The following is a 20,007-nucleotide window of genomic DNA, read 5'->3' as shown; positions in this document are numbered from 1 at the left end:
ATGCTCCAGCCACTTCAACTGGCTCCTCTCGACATGAAGGAGCAGCGGCTCTACTTTGAGTCCCTCCTGGATGACTGAGCTTCTCACCCTATCTCCAAGGGAGAGCCCAGCCACCCTACGGAGGGAACCCATTTCTGCCGCTTGTATCTGCGATCTCGTTCTTTTGGTCATGACCCAAAGTTCATGACCATTAATAAGGGTAGGAACGTAGCTCAACCTACTATCCTACTGTCTAACACTCCAGCCTCTAATTGTACCCTAAGCTTTGCAAATAAAACTTAAAGATCTTTGTATAATTAAAGAAGTAAGTGACCCAGGCACAATTACATGAAAGTAATTGTGCCTGGGTCACTTACTTCTTCTAATAACATGTTGTTGTTTTTTCACCTGCCCTAAACCTTTGCCAAAGGATCAAGGATAATATATTGTATCTCAGTGGACGTTTAATTGTGATGAACTTATGCACCAATGTAACATCATATGTAACATCATAAACAGTTGACGAATAATTGGTCCAAAATAGCCCTGACCCAGTGGGGCATAGATTCCCTTGGACCCTTGAAGGTGCCCTGTGGTATGTGGCACCAGGATGTTAGCAGCAGAATTTTTTTAACTCCTGTAAATCGTGAGGTGGATTGGATTTGCTTATGCAGCCTATAGATGCTTGATTGGATTGAGATCTGGGGAATTTGGAGGCCACATTGACATTATATGCTGTTGTACTTCTCAAGTCATTCTTGAAGCATTCCTCTCTTGTGGCTGGAGACATTATTCTGCTTAATGAGCCCAAAGTCATAACTGAATATTCTCTATCAAAAGGTGTTGAAGGTCTTAAGCAATGCTCAGGTTGGTGCTATTTTAAAATGAACTGCTGTAAGAATGACAGGAATCAAGGTTAACTAGCAGAACATTTTCCAAGGCATCGCTTTGCCTGCACTGGATTGGCTTCTTCTCATAAGTACATCCTGGTGCCATCCGACTGGAAACCTCCTACAAGATTGACAGTTTTTTACCTTTTGTGACCATCAGATCATGGCCCTCATTAATCACTAAGTGATCACAAGGTTAAGCCTGATTGATGCATGATCAGTGTTCCTTTAACTTCACAAGTATACCAGTTTGAAGCTTTGATTTCTCTTTTATCAGTCTTTTTGGATTGTGATATTTTCTTCAATTCAATTAGTTTAATTGCATTTTTATAAATACACTGATGAATGGCTCATCATTTTGTGTTTATTTAAATCAAAGGGCAGTCTGCCTGTTACACACTTATTGATAGCGGCATACAAGATAGTTACTATTACTTTGTTGCTGAGAGTGAAAATGAAGATTTTCTGAATTAAAAGGATCCTCAGATGATAGCTCAGGCTAATTGTTTTGGATCTTGCATATATATCTAGTTGTACATCGTTTGTAAGGGCTAAATGCTGATCAGTTAGGAAGGCCTTTACAAGCCGTGTCCTGAGTGTGTGTTTTTGGGATTGCTCTGCTGCCAGAGAGTCTGATAGCTCTTGAATTATTTATTTATCAGGCTGCTGGACAGTAGTCACAGCGACCTGGGCCCCTTAGTGGCTGTCTAACGTCATCTCTCCTCTGCACTGGCCATTAACAGACAGGGGAAGGGGTGCTAATGAGCAGGGGGCACTCTGTGCAAAGGACCAGAGTTTTCTAACCTTCCAATTTTTTGTTCCTCTTGCACACCGACCCGCCATGGTGAATAAAGACGTAGCAAAGATTTGCAAAGATCTGAGTGCAGAACTTTTTAATTAGGTAAAAAAATATATAGGTTAGCTGAAGAAAAAGATTGGAGTGGAAAAGAAAGATAGAAACAACCAGCCGTTTTCCTATTAAGGCGAAATGTCAAGCGCAGTGGTGGAGCAATAGTCTGTGTGCATCCCTTTGTTGTCCTCCCTGACATTGAAGGCTAATTTTTCATGGTTATTTGAACTGGAAAATGAAAGAGAGGTTTGTGATTATTTCCTATAAATGACAACACAATCGCATTACGCTTCAGTACAAACACAGAGAGGATATTGCCTTTTCATATTTCATGTGAAAGTAATGGATGGTCTATGCAAAGAGGGGCAGAAAGAAAGACAAATGGTAAAAGAAAGCTCCCTATGTTTGATTTGTGTTAGAAATTGAATAGATGGAGGTGGAGTTAGCTTTTTTTTTTCCTTTGCCCAATATGTGGTTGCTCTCTCAGGATGTTTTAAAGTGCCTCTGCAGTGTAATCATTGAATTTCTTTAGCAATTAGCTATGAGTAACCAGCCAGTTGCAACTGAGAAGAAAAGTTTCCCTCCACATCCACTACAGTCTCTGCAAGAAAAATTTATATCAACACTAAGGTATCCTTAGTGCTTTCTCCATCCATAAATGTATAGCGGCATGATGTAACAAACAGAAATAAGTGTAATAACTGAATAAATAAAATGAAACACATCACACCTTTCTCCACCTTTCCTTTCTACTAACATAAAACATCTGAACTCAGCAAGCCGCTCGACCTTTGAGAGCAAACACGCATCAATGCTACCCTACATTTTAGATTTGAAATAAAATTGATTAGCAAAATTGGTATTCATAACCTTGTTGGATTCTGTTTTATCTCTGTGTACGCTTTCATAAACAAACAGACGGTCAAGCTCAGGGCTTTGGATGGAAACGGGGAGGCAATATGACCACAGAGGAGGATGGCAAACCCGCCTACTCTTGGGAGGCAAGCTGAGAAATATGTTTGTGGACTTTAAGTTTGCAAAGATTTTGAAGAACTGAAAGGAGTGGGGTGTGGGGTCTTGTACCAGCAGGACTCATGTGGGAGCTACAAGCTGGACTCTAAGCACGTGCAGAGGTAGGGGCTGCATACATCCCGCCATGGCAACATTGATTTTCTGAGCTAATACCACCACAGAACGGTCCACAGGCAGATGGAAGCACTACAAAGATATGCAAATGGTACATTCGATAAATCGACAGACAGAGATCTTTTTCAGACAGTTCACTGTACTGGTCTGCAGTGCCTAAAAGGAGAGATAAACAGATAAGTACCTGTTAATGGACACAGATATACACAAGTGTGCACACTCAGTGAAACATAGGGGGACCTGCCTGCTACCTGAAAAAACTTGGATCAATGGGAGAAATTCATGTTAAGCAGTGGGGCTTCAGAAAAGCCCATGAAATAAGTGCTCGGACCATTCAGGATTATCTTTTCATTTGAAAAGGCCTTTTTAATGTGTCGCGCTGCATTTTGTTATTTTCAAGGCTTTCCTCAAGAAAGCTTTTTGCACTATATTTTTGTATGGTTAAAAAAAAAGAAAGAAAGAAACTGGATATAGTCGCATTCAATGTACTTATTAGTTAGATATGAAACAAAAGCTGCTGGGTGTATGTCATATATAATAGATGTGGGCTGTCTTGTTAAGCCCAGCAGGCTGTATGTGGCAGCGTCTCTGTGGAGAAAGGCTCTGAAGCTTACTATACCTGGTAATTAAAGAGATTTTGTGGCAAAAGCCAAACATCAGGAGAGATGAGCTATGAACAGAAGAGCTGTGACAGTTTCAGGTTATGTGATTTTTGTGTCCTTCTTCGCCAAATGAAAAATCAATAAATTTTCCGGGTTATACATATTCAGAATGTCCACCGTGCTTCCGCCCTGATGGAGAGAGGGGCCGGCGTGATGGGGGCTGAGTCGGGAGTTGGGTGGGGGCGACGGGGGCTAGAGTGTTCGCCTGTCATAACTGTACCATCGCATTTTCCAAGCCACTGGTGAATATTTCAGAGTTGATGTGATTGCCCTTCATGACAGCGGTGATGCCTTTTTTTTTTTTTCCATCTATCCCCCTGCCCATGAACTGCTTGACTCCTTTGAATAGTCACAAACAAAGTAAGGGGATTGTAGTTTGAGCTCGAGGAAAATGGAGAAAAAAAGGCACATTAACAAAAAGAGGTTGATTTAAAAGCAGGCAGAAGTGGAAGACGATAAGCATAAATGCATGGTGAGAGGGGGGGTGCAGAATAAGGGGAAGAGGGGGATGGCTTGCTGTACCGAGTAACTAAAGAGGCAGAGTGACTCTTTGTGCAGGACAATGTCCCTCAGGCAGACTAGATAAAAGAGTATTGCCCAATGATGCTTTTGCCCCTTATCCCGGCTTTCAGCCTGCCATTTTATCAGGGAAAAGGGAAAAGTACAGCCTGCATCTTCCTTTGTGGATGTAATATGTGTTAGTTTGCAGCCATCATCTTAGGCATTTAACAAAGTCAGGGTTGTGTGTGCATGTGTGTGTTGTGTGTATCAGATGGAGCTGAAGAGTGAGCAGTCCTTGCATGCTCAGTCCCCATCTACAGCCACATTAACCTAGATCCTCCTCTCCTTTATCACCCGAGTAAAACACAAAGACAAAAGAATTGGAGCAGCACACTTTACTTTATTTGTAATGTTTCTAAACATGTCATTACTGAAATAAGTATTTCTAATTAGTTTCCCAAGAGGTAACACATTAGGGAAAATATTTTTAATTGAATAAGTACCAAGAGCATAGAAAATGGTTAAATGAGCTGCAATGACAGTAATTTTTAAATCTTTTTTATCTCCCATAACACGGAACAATATTGACTTTGAGATGTAAGGGGAATCAGAATGAGGACCTATAGGCTGGTGTGATGTGAATGTACCAAAGATAATGCAATGGCTCAAATAAGGAGGGGTTACTGACACGCTTCCATTGCAGCTCTTAAAGCTGTCTGTGATTAACTTGCTCTATAAAGTTTTTTTTTTTCCTTATTAGCTGCCCTAACTCTTTACCCCTCCTCCACCCGCTGCACCTTCTCCTCCGCTGCTCTTGCAGCCTTTTCGTTCCTCCTGCCCTCAGCCCATTGGAGATACAAAGTATTCATTCACATTTGGATCCTGAGGTCAGAGCAGGGCCAGCAGGGAGAGACCAGTGAGTCCCCCCATAGACAGGTCAGGAATCTAACACGTAACTCTGACCAGCAGCACCGAAGTAGCCTTACTCGTCGTTCCTTTCAAAAACCGTGGTACTGTGTGGGAGAGCAGGGAGCGAGGGCATAAGTGAGTGGAGCACAGAGACAAAATAGACATTCATTTTGCATGAGCCAAACTCCCTGACATTCGGTGCATTCATTTTCTGAGATATTACCACACAGGATGTTTTAATTTGATGGAAGTATCATTGCTTAAATTTCAGTTTTTCTACATATAAGTTTGAGTGTTTTGACAGCCATTTCAAATATACATGTATATATTCAGTCTGTCCATTCTTAATTTAGTTTGATTTCGGCATAAGTAATGCAAGTGGCAATTATAGTTTCTGATAATATCACCCTACAGTTTATTAGATGTTCATTAGGAACACATATTTCGTCTTTGTTTTTGGACATGTTTTTCTCAGTTGAGGTTTAATGAGTTGTACCTCATGAAGACTTGAGGAGAGAGCTTCTAACAGTGTCAGTGAAGGTGGGGGTATTAAAAGTTAGAAGGGTTTTGCTGTTTATTTTGCTTTAGAAGAGGGAGGAGTGTCCTGTGTACGGAGTGCAGAGGTGCTGATATGAGGAGCGGACAATGCATGAAGGCTCTCAGCATGGGTCCTATGTCTCATTGTCCCATGGTACCCTCCTGTCACTTTCATTTTGCGCCCTCTAGTCCAGAGTCAGGCCAACTTTAATACATGGAAGGGGAGCACTGGGTGTGGGGGGAGACAGAGGGGGATGCTTAAAAGACGAAGTAGGGGAGAAAGATGGAGTCTGTGAAGTGTGAAATAAGATTGCTTTTTATCCGACAGAACAGCGCTATGGAAAAGGAAGCTGTCCACCCTGGGATAAAGCATGGGGGGGCGCACACCTATCTGATTTACTGTACAACCCTGTGACACCTGGCTAAAACTGATGACAGCGGCTTTGATAATGATAATGAGAGTAATGAGGACTTAGGGACAGAGCCACAGCCAGAAGGAGGCAGAACACAACCTTCCTTCCAAGAACTCAGGCGCCCGGCAGAGGAAGAAGTTCAACTCATCCCTCACAGGGGTGACCCAGGGCACATGCATGTCAAACGGCAGCAGGCATTAGTGTTGTTGTCTGAGAACTGAATATGCAGCAGAAAATAGTTTGAGAACCACAGGAGCCGTTTTCAGGTGGGACTGCAGTTCCGCACTTTTAAAAGGCAGTTACCATCATAGCGGTATATTCAGCTGAGGCCGCGGACGGAGGAGGAGCCTGACCCAGTGAAAGATATCCAGAGTGACTATTATTACTTGCTGCTGCTCTTCTCTACAGTCTGGGAAGGAATACTGGAAAGTGCAGTGGTTACCATCAATTATTTATTAGGCCGTTTGTGCTTGTCAGTCTGATTAGCATTAGTGTAATCACTGCTCTTCGGGGGAAAAGGAAGACTGCTCTCTCTCATCTGAAGGTAATCTTTCCATTTTCAGTGTCTCATCTTCACCGGACAGCTTTTGCATGGCATCTGCTTTTGTCATCTCCACATATTTCTTCCCATTTTCCTTTCCCCATGTGTTTCTGTCTGATGCTGTTCGGCCCCTTCCCCCCACACCTCATTAATGTGTGCGAGCAAGTTGCTCTCTCCCAGCTTGTATAGAGTGACACCTATGGGTTTGAGTAGGCCTTTGCAGTCACAGGCGAGGATGAAAAACTCATGGGGAAAGGCTGCAAAGCGCCTGAATGATGTGTGTGCGTGTGTGTGAATGGGTGCGTGAGCGAGCGTGTGTGTGTGTGTGTCTGTCTGGGAGACGCTGGGACAGAGAGCCCATGAACTGTCCCCACTGAGTGACTGGCAGAGGAGGGCTGAAATTTATATGCTCAGAACAGATGAGTTTAATCTTTGTGTCGGCAATAGGCTTATTCAGTTTGCATGATTAGATTAATGGAACTGTTTCATATCATTGTATTAGAATGGTTAATGAAGACAATTAATTAGAAGACAACCTTCAGGCTATTGTCCTTTACATCTTTCAGATTTGGGTTAGAAATGGCCCACTGCCATAGCTTTGAGTGTTTCTCCTAATCTATTTCCAGAGTTAATCTGCAGCTGCAGTTTTAGTGTCTCTTCCATTTGCATCCTACTCTTAGGCCACTCGTGACCTTTCATTAATTAAAGTCGACCTAGCTTTAATCATTCTGTAATGCGGTTGTAGATGAGACAAGAAATGGGCAAAACCATTTGCCGCTTAGAGATGTGAAAGCGCTGCTGGAGTCATACGTCTGCATTTCTGTATAAATTATGTATGGGGCTCTGTGTTGTGCAGGCTCAAATTGTCATGCATGTTGATTAAACATCTCGATAAAGCAAAATAAAAACATGATGGGGGAGAAACATATGTGTACACATATGTGCAGGAATCGTGTTTGTGCTCGATTTTGGGGGCGGGTACACGGAAGCTAAATAGCTTTAAAATGTAGGCTGCCTATCATGGTAATGTTTGAGAACAAAGTAAGTATTGATGTGTGGGTGGAGAATTAGTCTCACTACATGTGTCACATAGCAGGAATTGACACATTGCCCCATTTTTAAAGGTTAAAAAAAATTTACCTGGGGATTATTTTGTAATCTAAGCACCTATGCAGCTGCAGAGCATCCTAATTCTCAAGCAGCCGTGGAGATTTATGCAGACATGAGGTAGATGGGATTAAACAACCCTGCAGAAGATTTGGACTCTTTTAGAGAACATTTGGTGTTCCTTTGAGCAGCCCGGAATGTTCTAGATAAAATTAAAAAATTTTTTACATTTAAAGAATTTTTAAAAATTACTTAACTATTTTGTTTCTTGGTGTTGGCCTCGCCTTTAAAATGTTTATTTAAACAATGAATTGCCAGAATCCTTACACTTTTGACTCCTCTCAGACAGCTGTTTCCTACAACAACTACATTGACAAGCAGGAAGTGCTTGCTAGTTTGTGGCTGGGAATAAAAAAGGTGTTTCCCGTTCAATTATTGTATTGTTTTTTTGCTATTGGCATTTGTTACAGCGTAGCCTCTTTAAGCAATGAAACAGTTGTGTGAAAAGTTATGTATCTTATTTCAGTAATTTTCTTGTAACTATTAATTTTTATGCAACTGAAGATTTGCGGTGGATTTTTGCTTGTTTCTTTTTTGTTTTAGGATGTATCTCAGTTATGACCCTGACCTTAATAATGAGGTTTGTTGATGAGCAGAAGCATTCACTAATTGAGAGAATTAACAGGGAGTGATGGGGGACAGTGTAATGTCATAAAAGCGGTTTTGGCTCATGGTATTCCTGCAGTGAGCTCAAACTAGATGCGCAATGACTGCAGGGCTGAATACTTGACCAGGATATTTCAGTAGCTGTTGTACTTTTGTCAATATATCAATAGCTCATAGAGTAGAGACCGAGGCATGAAAGCATTTTCAAAAGAGCATTTAAGTACATTTGCTGAGAATTAGCTGACTTGTGTAATAACTGATAAAGCCTATCGACTGCGGCCTAGTTTACTGTTGTCAAATCAATGCTGTTGCATGCAAGTCTCTCTACTTTTAAACAAACTTAACAGGCAGAGGGGATGTTCACAGGGCACTGGAGGGAAATAAACATGATTGATGCGCTTTTTATTATCTGTTTTTGCTATCTTTTCCTCTGTGTGTTACTTACAAATGGAGTTATTGGATATCCATTGTTGGGACTTTGACGCTCCTAAATGGCCCTGATATATTGAGCTAATGCTTTTAAGATGGTTACAGGGGATTTCTGACTTTGACTTGGCATAAAAATACATTGAAAGTTTTAAATATTTATGATTTTTTAATAGTAGAATAACAGAAGAGAAACTGGGTTATTGGTATTGGTTAGTAATTTAGTAGATTGCAGCAGGGGACAGTGAAATGTGTGTGAGAGAATGGTGTGTGATAAAATGTCTATTTCTTGAAGGGTGCAGTTATTTTTCCATCTACTACTGGAACACATGTCTTCTTTTACTTTTGCAGTTTTGTATCCATTCTAAATAAGAATTAAAAAAAAACCTTCTTTCCTCTATGAATCAATATTTGTTTTCCTCTTCCCTCATGATTCAACTCTGATTTAATAATTCAAGTCTGACTAAATATTAGTGTTATCAGATACTGCAGCAATAGAAAGCAGATTCTGTCCTCTTTGTCTGCTAGCCTTGCAACTATGTGTCAGCAAATGTAATTGTTGTGAGCTCCTATAGAAAAAAAAAAAATTGCTGCCGTCCCTTTAAGTGCTTCCACCAATTCTGATGGTGTGGTGATTTACATATTCCGGTCTCCCTCCCCCTTCAGGAGAGCTGAGCGAGGATGTGGAGGCTGCTAGTGAGACCACCACAGATCAGGAGGACCAAACCAAAGACAGAGAAAGTGGGGGGGAGAAGGAGCTCACCAAAGGGACAGGTAAGGCCAACATTAATACATTTTATTTCTGGGAGCACTATACACAGCTGCATGGCTGCAACTCCTGAGAGATGTAAACGATTGACCTTTTGTCTAACTAAATTAAACTTACTTTAATAAATTAAAATAAAAACTTCACAGGCTGTTTTAATAGTATGCTATTCAAATAAACAACACTGCACACTACAAATTTCACTAGGAACAATACAGATAGGGTAAGCAGTCAATCTATGTGATAAGTTGAGGTACCATGTGACTCTTGTTTTGTTTTTGCTCAATAGATGAACAGGGCCTGTGTGCAGAGTCCCATGTGATCCTCATTCTCAGCTTTGCCGCACACAGAGTTGGACACTAGCAATACTGAATGCATAGGATATTTTTTAATACCTATATTTCTATGTTTATCTATTATGTTGTGTGTATGCGTGTGTGTGGGGAGCGGGTGGAGGTCTCTTTAGCAGGGGCCTGAGCTCAGGTTGAGGGGAGGGGTTTCTGGTCTGAATTTCTGATTAAGCTTGCTGCTTTTCATTCTTCGAATGTTAAACACATTCAGAAACCGCATGACATGTTTTAAGGAGTTCTATTATTAGTTTTAAACAATCCACTTTAAATCTGTTTGTTGAAATGCACACACAGACTTTCCGAGAACTTAATTGCATGATGATATTTACATAATTTCAAATTTAATCAAACAGTGCATGGATGTGAAAGCTTTGGCATACTTGCAAGAAGTCTTTAAGTAACTAGAACATGTAATGGAGTCCCAATATTATGTTACCATTAGGGATGGACAATTGTTTTGTTGTTCACTGCTATTAGAATATAGAAATTGATGATCCTTGCAAACCCCCAAAGGCCTACATTCTGACATTATTGTTTGGACGGGTATGTCTGCAGAATTATTTTTTTCCACTGCTGATTCCCTAAGAGCATCAAATATTATAAACTGTGATTAAATGCAATTAATATATATATAATTTAATGGTACAATCTAATGTGAATCGTGTGTTAATAAAGCCTATTTGTTAATGAGTATATTTTATTTATTTATTACTTGTGCTTATGACGCTCTGAGAGAGATGACATTTTAAATGCTTTTTATTATCACTTCTATTATAGAAACTAAAAATAACATTTCAAGTTTTTTTGTTTTTTAGCTCATAGTTGTTATGATTCTCCACTGAGACAATGCAGTCTTTTAAACGTGTCTGCAGCTTTAGACACATATTTTGTCATGACTTAATATGCTAAAACAAATGTTAGCAAACTGAATGTAGCTGTAATATTGTTTGAAGCAAGTATTAAAAATAATAGAAAAAAAATGTTTTTCTACAAATTGACAGAGGCATGAAAACAATGAAACTCCAATAAATGAGAAGCAAGTTCACTTCAGTTCAAAATGAGGTTCTTTCCCATTACGTACCATGCATGTGCATCAGAGCATCAAAGTGCATTGAAGTGCATCAAGCTCAAAAAGGTTCATTTATTTACTGATTGCCTTGCTTTTCTTTGTTGTCTTTTTTGTTAAGACAGGAAAATATAACCTTGTTGCAGTTCTCTTTTTGGAGCTCTGCTAAATCTCAATGGCTCTAATACCAAAAACAAAGCTGTGAATTTAGATGTCTCATATACCATAGGAAGGGTGCTTGATTTTAATGACTCTGAACAGTGTCAGGCCTAGATAGATGCTCTTCACTTGTCTAACTTCTGGCATCTATCTTCCCTTGTCTTACTGTGAGGTGTTTTGATTTACACGAGTCAGGTTAAAAGCTGCAAAATAATCTGCACCTTTTGCATGCCAAAGTTTTTATAAAGTACAGATTAAAAAAAAAAAACTTCATCACAGTGTTTGAAGCCTTGCCTTTGTAAAACATCTTTGATATTTGAACTTCTATTTTAAATGAGGCTGAGTTGTTTGTGCTCTTTGAAAGGGCGACACTCCTCTTTGATGGAAGAAATAATGATATGCATGCCTGACTGAATATGGCTAAAAGTATGTTTTAGCACATCAAAATAAAGCACTTTAAAAAGCATTAAAATGAGCTGGCCGATTAATAATTCACTCATACCTGTGGTGCACAGGAAGACGACTCCTTGCATTAGGATTCCTCCTTTTTGAAAGGCATGCAATTTGATACAAGCATATTCAGTTCCTTTCCTCCTCTGTCAGTCACTAATCAGCAAATAAGAGTGTTTCTGTGTTTTCACAAAAGAAATATGTGCTTGCATATGAAAAATTTACAGCTTCCCCGCAGCTTATTAGAAACGCTTAGTTAAAAATAGCATTGCGTTAGGGAACCAGGTCTGAGGTTCTGTTTGATGTCAGTGGAAAGGAAGGTGGGTGGGTATGATGGTGTGGTGGGTTCAAGGCTGTGTTGGGAAAAATAGACAGCTGGAGTTTAATAGGAAGGGCTCTTTTCTTTTATACTTCCTGCATATTTAGAAATACAATACCAATTCCGAAGGAAATGCAGAAAACCTGTCTTGTTGGAGCAACGCCTCGCAATGCATTTGGTGAGCAGAGGAGCACTTCTTTCAGCTGTTGATTATCAGTTAATGTGGCATAGGATGTTACAACACTGCTGATCTGTTATCAGTCAGAAAAGGTGATCAGTAACCTAATGTCCGACTCAGAGATCTTTCTAAAATTCATCATTAGAATGAGTGAAGTTCTTCTCATCGTTGTCATGTTGCTGTTGGAACAGAGCGCAACATTGTTCCCTTTACAAATGACAGCCACTGTCAGATAGACAGCATTAGTGAACACAAGGGGGGGAAGCTTCCTCCTTTTTTAAAGCCACTGTCAATCTTATTTTCTCTTTCTTGTTGCACAGCTCCTCAGTATTCATTAAAATCATTTAGAGGTACATCAGAAGTCTTTGTAAAATGCATATGTATTTGGCCTGTCATCTCTTGAAAGATGCCTTCATTATCTTTTTATTTGTTGCAGGGACATGATGTCTTAAAAAACACTATATGTTGTGCAACTTTTAAATAATCATAATTGCATTCAGACTCAGATAGAAAAAAATGTAAATTAAAAAGTAATTTGAAATGGCATGTGAATGCTAGCTTTAGCTGCCTCTGAAGGGTCATCTTAAATGACATGCATGAAATATGTATAAATTGATAACACTCCCATTTTTCTCCTTGCCTGTTCCTCTCCTAGTGGAGAATCTTCGGATTAAGGCATGCGATCAGGATCCTTACCTTTATTAAACCAGATGATGTATTTCTGCAGCACTTGCATGAATCCATAAGAATGCAGCTGGAAGTGAGGCAGGCTGAAAGTCAGTGTGGGTTAGAGAAGAAGGTGATGAGAGTTTGAAATGATAGAAGGGGGGGATAAAATGGAAATTGTTAATACACCTAGAGGCTTGGACACGGTGTGATATAAGATATTTAGCATAAACGGTATGGCGAAGATTTTTACTAAACGGTATGGCAGAGATGAGGAGTTGCATTAAGAAAAGGACGAATATAGCTTCTCTAAAAAGTATACCGTCTCAGTTCTGGGCTTTAGTGGAAGTTGATAAATAATTCCTCCTTGTGCCTTCCCCTATATTCAATTTACACAAGCTAGAACAAGGTGGTGGAGGCAAAGGGTGAAAAATTATATTTGTGTGTGGGTCATCCACACTCTGTGAACTATAACACCTCAGGGAACAGACAAACTTATAAGTAGGCTAAAATAAATGGTTCCAAATGGTTAACATGGGCCGAATAATAAATAAACAGATTTGTTTATTATTTGTACAGGGCAATTTGTAAAACAATGCACAGTTTTAAGACAATTTAAAATATTTTTATCTGCCTAATTAAAATTAATGTCATTTTGCACCTTCATACACAAAAGCTGGAGAATTTATTTTCTATCTTGCATATTTAGTTTTTTTTTTTTACTCTTAAGCTATTAGGGATATTGTGTAGATGTGTTTTGACACAGTTATGTCTTGCACCAATTAAATGTGACACACAAGTTCTAATTCAGTCTGCCCTTGGCTGGAGTATACAGTATTTACACAACCTGTACATAAATATTTATGTCCTTTGCTGAATTCATCAGAATTTATCGTGCAAACTCTAACCACATCTCATTCAGAGAAATTGGAATCAGAATCAGAATGTTATTCAAAACACTGAATTTACCGTTTTGTTTTGTTTGTGTTCTTTCACAAAGATCATACAAGAGTGTCAATGATGTACATCCCCAAACAGATTCTTTAAGCTGTTTGTATTTCTGCAGTCTTTGGTTTACTTTTCTTCCTTTTTTTTGAAATCACACAGATGTATCCAGAAAGAACCTCCAAATTATCTTCATCTAAATCTCAACACTAACATTGAATGGCTGTGTGATTGAAGACTGAGCAGCTGCAGTGCACGTGGTTACAATACACAGCCTGAGTGCGTGTGTGTGCACGTCTGTGTGTAAATATCGGAGTGCGCTTCTGGCTCCATATCCACCTGCTGTTTGGGTCGATGTGCTTCAGCGAGCACATGTGCACATTCAGGTGTTCTGTGGGTAGGAGAAGCAGATGTGCTTTACACGTTGTGGCGGCTGCATGTAATCTGGATAATGAAGCTGATGATTAGCATCCCCTAGATGCAATACTGTGGCATTGCAGCCCGCTCATTTTTTTTTTCTTTCATTCAGCTCTGTTTTGTGATGCTAGCCTTTTGGCTGGGCATATCCAGAAACACACAGATCAAATGATTTGAATTGTTCTCCACCTATAATTGCATATATGCAGATTTTATTTGAGCACCGTTGAAGTTGAAATTGCACAACTCAATTCAGTTATAATTCAATTACTCATGTTTAGAATGGCCACTTTAACTTGTGGGTCATTCAGTACTGTGGTGTTTTGTTATTGGTAGAAATAACAAAACAGGTAGAGTACATAATCATAATCATGTCACGTCCTTCCAGTGTTTGTCATCCCTTAAATTATAATTCCTTTTGTCTTTGAAGATAATAGGCCATAAATTGTCCTTGTTTGTTAGCCACCTCCCTGAAAGCTCGGGTTTATGAGTCTTCCACAGGGTTTATAACATTCAGAGCTGCTAAGGCAAAGCACTTCTCCTTCTATTATACAATATAAGAATGTGTAGGCTCCTAAAAATTCTCTCCATTTCTGAACATTTTAACCTCCTCATAACTTACAGATTTCAGTTTTTTCCTCTTTGCAAAATAAAAATGTGTGCATTTTTGCTTCCACATCCCCAGTTGAAATCTGCTCTGTTGGGTCTTGCTGCATAGTAATTACCACAGAAATAAAAGACGAAATGGAGCACTGCCCTTTATTGCTTTGGGCTCCGACTCAGGCCGCAGATTAAAAACCCGGTTAGAAGTGTGTGTGTGTGGTGGGGGGAGTGGAGAGAAAAGGCAATATTGTTAACATAGCAAAGACAGAAAATGACTTGTAGCACTGTGGGAGTTGAATCATCTCCTTATTAATAGCCAACTCGCCATGGGAATAGAGGTGAGGATTTCACGCGGCGCGGGAAGCCGAAGGGCGTCGCAGGGTCTCGGTGCGTTGAAGGTGAAAGGTTTCAGTAGGAATGCCTCTCAGAGCATCCTGGAATCTCAACATGAACAGGTTAAACTTTCACTCTACAACATGGCATGGACAGGATGTGTGATCTTTTAGGATGTTAGCAACATAGGCCTGAACCTACCAGGGCATGAAATTGTAATCAAGCAAAAGAAGCTGCAGAGAAGACAGCCACCTTATCTCAGCTACTAGGGATGCTATTCAAAACACCAGCCACCTTTTTCCATTTAATACCACTTGGTATGCTGTTTATTTTTATTTCTACAATATGGATAACCTGTCAAAAAGACGTACGTTAGGAGCAGATGTGATTTTGCACTCATGGAAGATTTCAATGGTAGATGACCTATTGTGGTTAATCCAGCCTCTGCTGTGTCAGTCACTCTGTCCAGCAGCCATCTTTTTTCCACTTGAAAGCACAACAAGGCAGCAAGGATTTGCTCCAGAGACCGGCGCAGAACGCTGGCAGCCCCCTTTGCTGCTTGACTAATACAGTCCAGCTACGAAAGAGAGACAAGGTGCCAAAGACCAATTCACTTACGGGACTCGATAGCAGAAAAGCCTTTGGTTTACGGAAAAGGGGCATGAATTAATAATCACCTTATTGGCTTGCCTTTTTATTTTTTTCTTTTCCCCTGCTCTGTGTGCCCTGCTGGTGCTTTCACACAATAGCCATCCTTTGCATTTGACATAAGATGTTTATTGCAGTTGAGCTCTCTGTCTAGTGAAGGTGCAAAAAAAGACATTAAAAAACAATGTGTGACAAACATTAAGGTATAATGCACGTTGACTTTTTTGTTGACTGTACAGGATTTGCAAGGCTGAGTTTTCAGGTAAATTTCTTGTAGATTCATATAAGCTCCTAATAAATATTACTCAGCAATTCATTAGTGAAATCAGAGAAAAAATTAAGAGTCCTTCATCTTCTTTCTTTAAACATTTTTGTTAGCCTTTCTTCCTTTTAAATGAATTTATCTTTTAATCGACTTGCCACGTTTTCTGATTGTAAAATTGGTCCTTTCATCAGACACTATAGATAAAAGTATCTAAGTAAACAAAATGAAAATGTTATTTTTGTTCTTTATTACCAGAAAATATGACTTCTTATCAGCAGTTGATATTTAAAGCATGTCCAACTTGGGCCTGCTTTCAATCCTGCTTGTGGTAATCACTGTCCTTTGCACAGTTTTAGTCATAGTTTTTGAGCCAACTCTTGCATCATTTTTGGACATAAATAAAGGAATAAAACTATACTAAAATTATTTTTGATTTAATTTCAGTTCTAGGTTTTGCAGTGTTTCAGAATTTGTTTTTTTTTTTTTTTTTTTTTCCCATGACAAGAAAAAACTATGGAAACAGTAGTTATATGTTAGTCATGGGCTGCTGATGATAGTGTTGCACTGTTTCTTAGAGAAGCAATGGATCAGATTTATGAAGTCCTAATTAGCCATGACAGAGCCTGCACCAGAGAAAGGCCTGTGCAGCTCCTCACCTTACACGCCTTCCCTCTCACCTACACTTAAGCATGAAGCACCTCATCCAGAAAACACGGGTTTTAGCAGCTTTCAGAATAAAAACAGCCACTTGTTGCGCCCCTGGTGCTAATTGAGCAGCTCTGGAAGCATAATTGTTATGCTTATTCTCTTAATCATGAGACTGAGAGGAGGTTTGATACTTTCCCTACTGTATTTGTAGCTGTACATTTATGATTTTTCCTTCCTGAAGTTACCAGCTCAGTCCTCACTAAAAACATAAATATACACATTAATAATTTATCAGTTTCTATATTTGCTTCTCTTTTAATCTTTTTTATATCGCAAGGAGTGAAAGCATCCTTCCTTACTTTGTGGGTGTTGATGTTAATTATAGTCAAGGAGCTGCTTGTTGAAATAATGAGCCACTGAAGGAGAGAGGAAACGGCTCTGTTCAGATTGCATACTCAAAAACATTTTATTTTTTTTTACATAGCATGATCTTCAGATCCATATAAAATTTGCCTGTGCAAAACAATTTGCCTAAACTGGAATGGAGATCCTAAACCTAAAAGTTCTCTAAAACAGGACTAGAGATGGCAAATATTCTTTATCAAGCAAGAGGACTTTAGGCAGAAAAAGAGTGGAGGCAGAGTTGGAGGATGAATTGGTGAGCACAGTGCCATGACTGAAAGGTTAATGTCAACGAATGGGAGGTTCTTTTTGTTTAACATTTCCTTTGTTTATTGGTGGATGTGTTTAATAGGATTGAGTGTGACTGCACCCTAATAGGGTCTCCATGGCTGATCTCAGTGTTTCTGGGAGATCTTACAGACTCCTCTGTCCTAAGCCAGGTCTCCCACTGGGTAATCACCTCAACTGCCCTCATCCTGATTGGAGCTGACATTTTAATGTCTGGAGTAGGAGTGTGGTCAGCCCTGTTTAACCTGACCCCCCCATTGCCATACCACCCCTCCCTTACAAGCGGCCTCTGTTCTCAATTTGCCCCTTAAGAACTGTACCAATCAGGCCAAATTTAACTCTTTATAGGGCTGTTAGAGGTCTGTGAGACAACTCCTTAAGTTTCACAATAAACACTTTCCACTGGAGCTACTGCTGCAGTTTCCCTTCACAGATTCTCTGTGGCTTTAGCTTTTCAGTTAACACTGAAAAGCTTTTGCTTAGCTGTTCCACTGAAGTTACACCTCTACAGTGGGAACTGTTGGTTATCCTTTTCTGTTTTTTTAAGTGGAGGATTTTAAAGTGGCTTGCAAGGTCTCATTTGGAAAGAGAAAGAATAAAAAAAGAAAAACATTATTTTGGTTATTGCAGCATTGTTTCCATTTAAATGTGTATGCAATCTGAATTGATGTGTGAGCCAGTGAGACACTTGAGACAGACCTGACATTCACTGAAGTATCACTATTTCCTTGCAAAAAGTTGTTGGTGAATATGCTTGGATATGACTGATCTAGAGCTGTTGTGTGTTTTGTTTGAGCCTTAAACGTACATTAAAAAGTTTCAGCATCTTTGTATGAAACTTTTCTTTCTTTGATTATTAAAGATTGGCTTCATGACACCTTTTACATATATTTTATGAAACAAACCTCAGCTGTTAGTCAAGCCTCTATGATCTGAATAAGACACTGTCATCAAAACATTTTGATGTTGTTTGTTTGATGCTGTTTGATATCACAAGAATCTCCACCTCAGTATGCAATAGCATAGAGGCGATCATTGCACTGTGTAGGTGCAATAGAAGCCCAGATTGCTGGGCTTATAGCTGCCTTCAGGTCTTCTGCCCTGTTGGGTCTGGTGTCTCTCATCATTCTTTTAACAACAGCTCATAGATCTTCTATGGAGTTCAGGTCAGGAGAGTTTGCTGGTCAATCAAGACCAGCAAACTCTCCAGCTTTTAGTAACTGTGGAAGTGTGGGCAGGTGCCAAGTCTTGCTGGAAAATAAAATCAGCATCTTCATACAGCTTGTAATCAGAGGTGAGCATGAGTTCTCCAGAATTTCCTGGCAGACGGCAACATTGACAGTAGACTTCAGAAAGTATTATGGACCAACACCAGATGATATGGTGCCAAAAACCTTCTAGCAACATGGATTTTGTGCCACTCTTCCTCCAGACCCTGTAAATTTAATTTCCAAATGAAATGCGGAAATTGCTTTAATTTAGAAAAAGAACACTGACCCATTTCATAACACCCCAGTTCCTTTGCCGATGTAAGATCCCTCTGATGTCGTCACCGGTTTAGCTTGACACATGGAATGTGACACTTGTAGCCCATGTCTTGTATGTGTCTGTGTGTGTTGGTTCTTCTGGAATGGATTTCTCTTGACAATCCTCTTGAGGCTGCAGTTCTTCCTGCTGCTGGTGCACCTTTTCTCACCACACTTCTTTTTTCTACTCAATTTGCTGTTAATATGCTAGGATACAGATCAGCTTCTTCAGCAGTGACCTTTCATGACATAACCTCCCTGTGAAGGGTGTCGATGACTCTCTCCTGGATGTTTGTCAAGTCATCTTTTTTCCCAGTGATTGTGTGGTCTACTGACCCAGAGTGAGAGACTGTTTAATGGCTCAGGGAACATTTACAGGTGTTTTGAGTTAATTAGCTGATTAAAATATGACACCATCAATTCCCATTAAGAAACTTTTGCACAGTATTCTGGCTTTCTGAAAAATTAAATTTTGGGATTTTATTATCTGTAAGCCATAATGGTCAACATTACAAGAGATAGATAATGAGTTTAATTTTTTGCGATGACTGGCATGAAATATATTACTTTTTAGCTGCATCTTGTTTATTTGAGATGTACTAGTACAAGCACAAAACATTTGTTTCTTTCATTTATTTCTTTTCAGTTCATAACCTTTAGTTATACACTTGAGTTCTAGTAAAACATGATTTTTCAAGCCGCCACTCACTATATGATGCAATTGTATTCAGATGTTATGGAATAAATATTGTGAATAAATGTATTAGAAACATTCAAAACAAAAAAGATTGTGCCATATTAATGTTCCTAGTATTTCTAGCATATCTATATTTAATGCTAAAAGAGGTACAAGTTTTTAGCCTAAGAAATCAAATTGGACCACTTCACGTCTTGCAGTAAAATGTATCAGGCGAATGAAGCCAAGCTCTGGATATAGTGCTGCCTTTATGTAAGAGATAAAAGCAGCAATTATTGTGCAGCAATTTTCCATATGACAAAATATCAAACAAATGTACACAGAGGCAAGTCGCATCTTGGTGCATAGATGTTGACAGAGATCTATGCCTTTCTGGCAAAAATATTAGAACATCTATTGGTAAAAATCAAAGAATCTCATATGGTGTGACATTTTGTAATGATGTGAAACTAAAATCTTGTGCTATGGTGTTGTTTTGATACCACAACTCAAGACTCAAATGGCCCATCAGTTGGCCTTGCTAGTGTATTCCATAACTGTTATTGATAGTATTTTTCCTGCCCAATTCCCATTAAATGCACTTAAATCACATCTGAGAAAGACATCCAGAGGCTCTTTATTCTCACTGTTATTGATCTGGTACCAAGCTGCCAG

General features: G+C 39.4%; 1 protein-coding gene across 3 annotated transcripts in view; it reads left to right on the top strand.

Moving 5' to 3' along the window:
• Positions 1-20,007, top strand: part of zfhx3b (zinc finger homeobox 3b) — a 222,404-nt gene that overhangs the window by 185,929 nt on the left and 16,468 nt on the right. For all 3 annotated transcript variants that reach the window (XM_055036977.1, XM_055036976.1, XM_055036978.1), the window contains one exon: positions 9,294-9,401. In XM_055036977.1, the coding sequence (XP_054892952.1) occupies positions 9,294-9,401 (108 nt within the window). The remainder of the gene's footprint in view (positions 1-9,293; positions 9,402-20,007) is intronic.

The sequence above is a fragment of the Poeciliopsis prolifica genome, unplaced genomic scaffold (genome assembly GCF_027474105.1).
Source record: "Poeciliopsis prolifica strain line A6 unplaced genomic scaffold, Auburn_PproV2 SCAFFOLD011, whole genome shotgun sequence".
NCBI classification, from domain to species: Eukaryota; Metazoa; Chordata; class Actinopteri; order Cyprinodontiformes; family Poeciliidae; genus Poeciliopsis; species Poeciliopsis prolifica.
The sequence above is the reverse complement of the archived record's forward strand: the minus strand, read 5'-3'. Positions and strand labels throughout refer to the sequence as shown.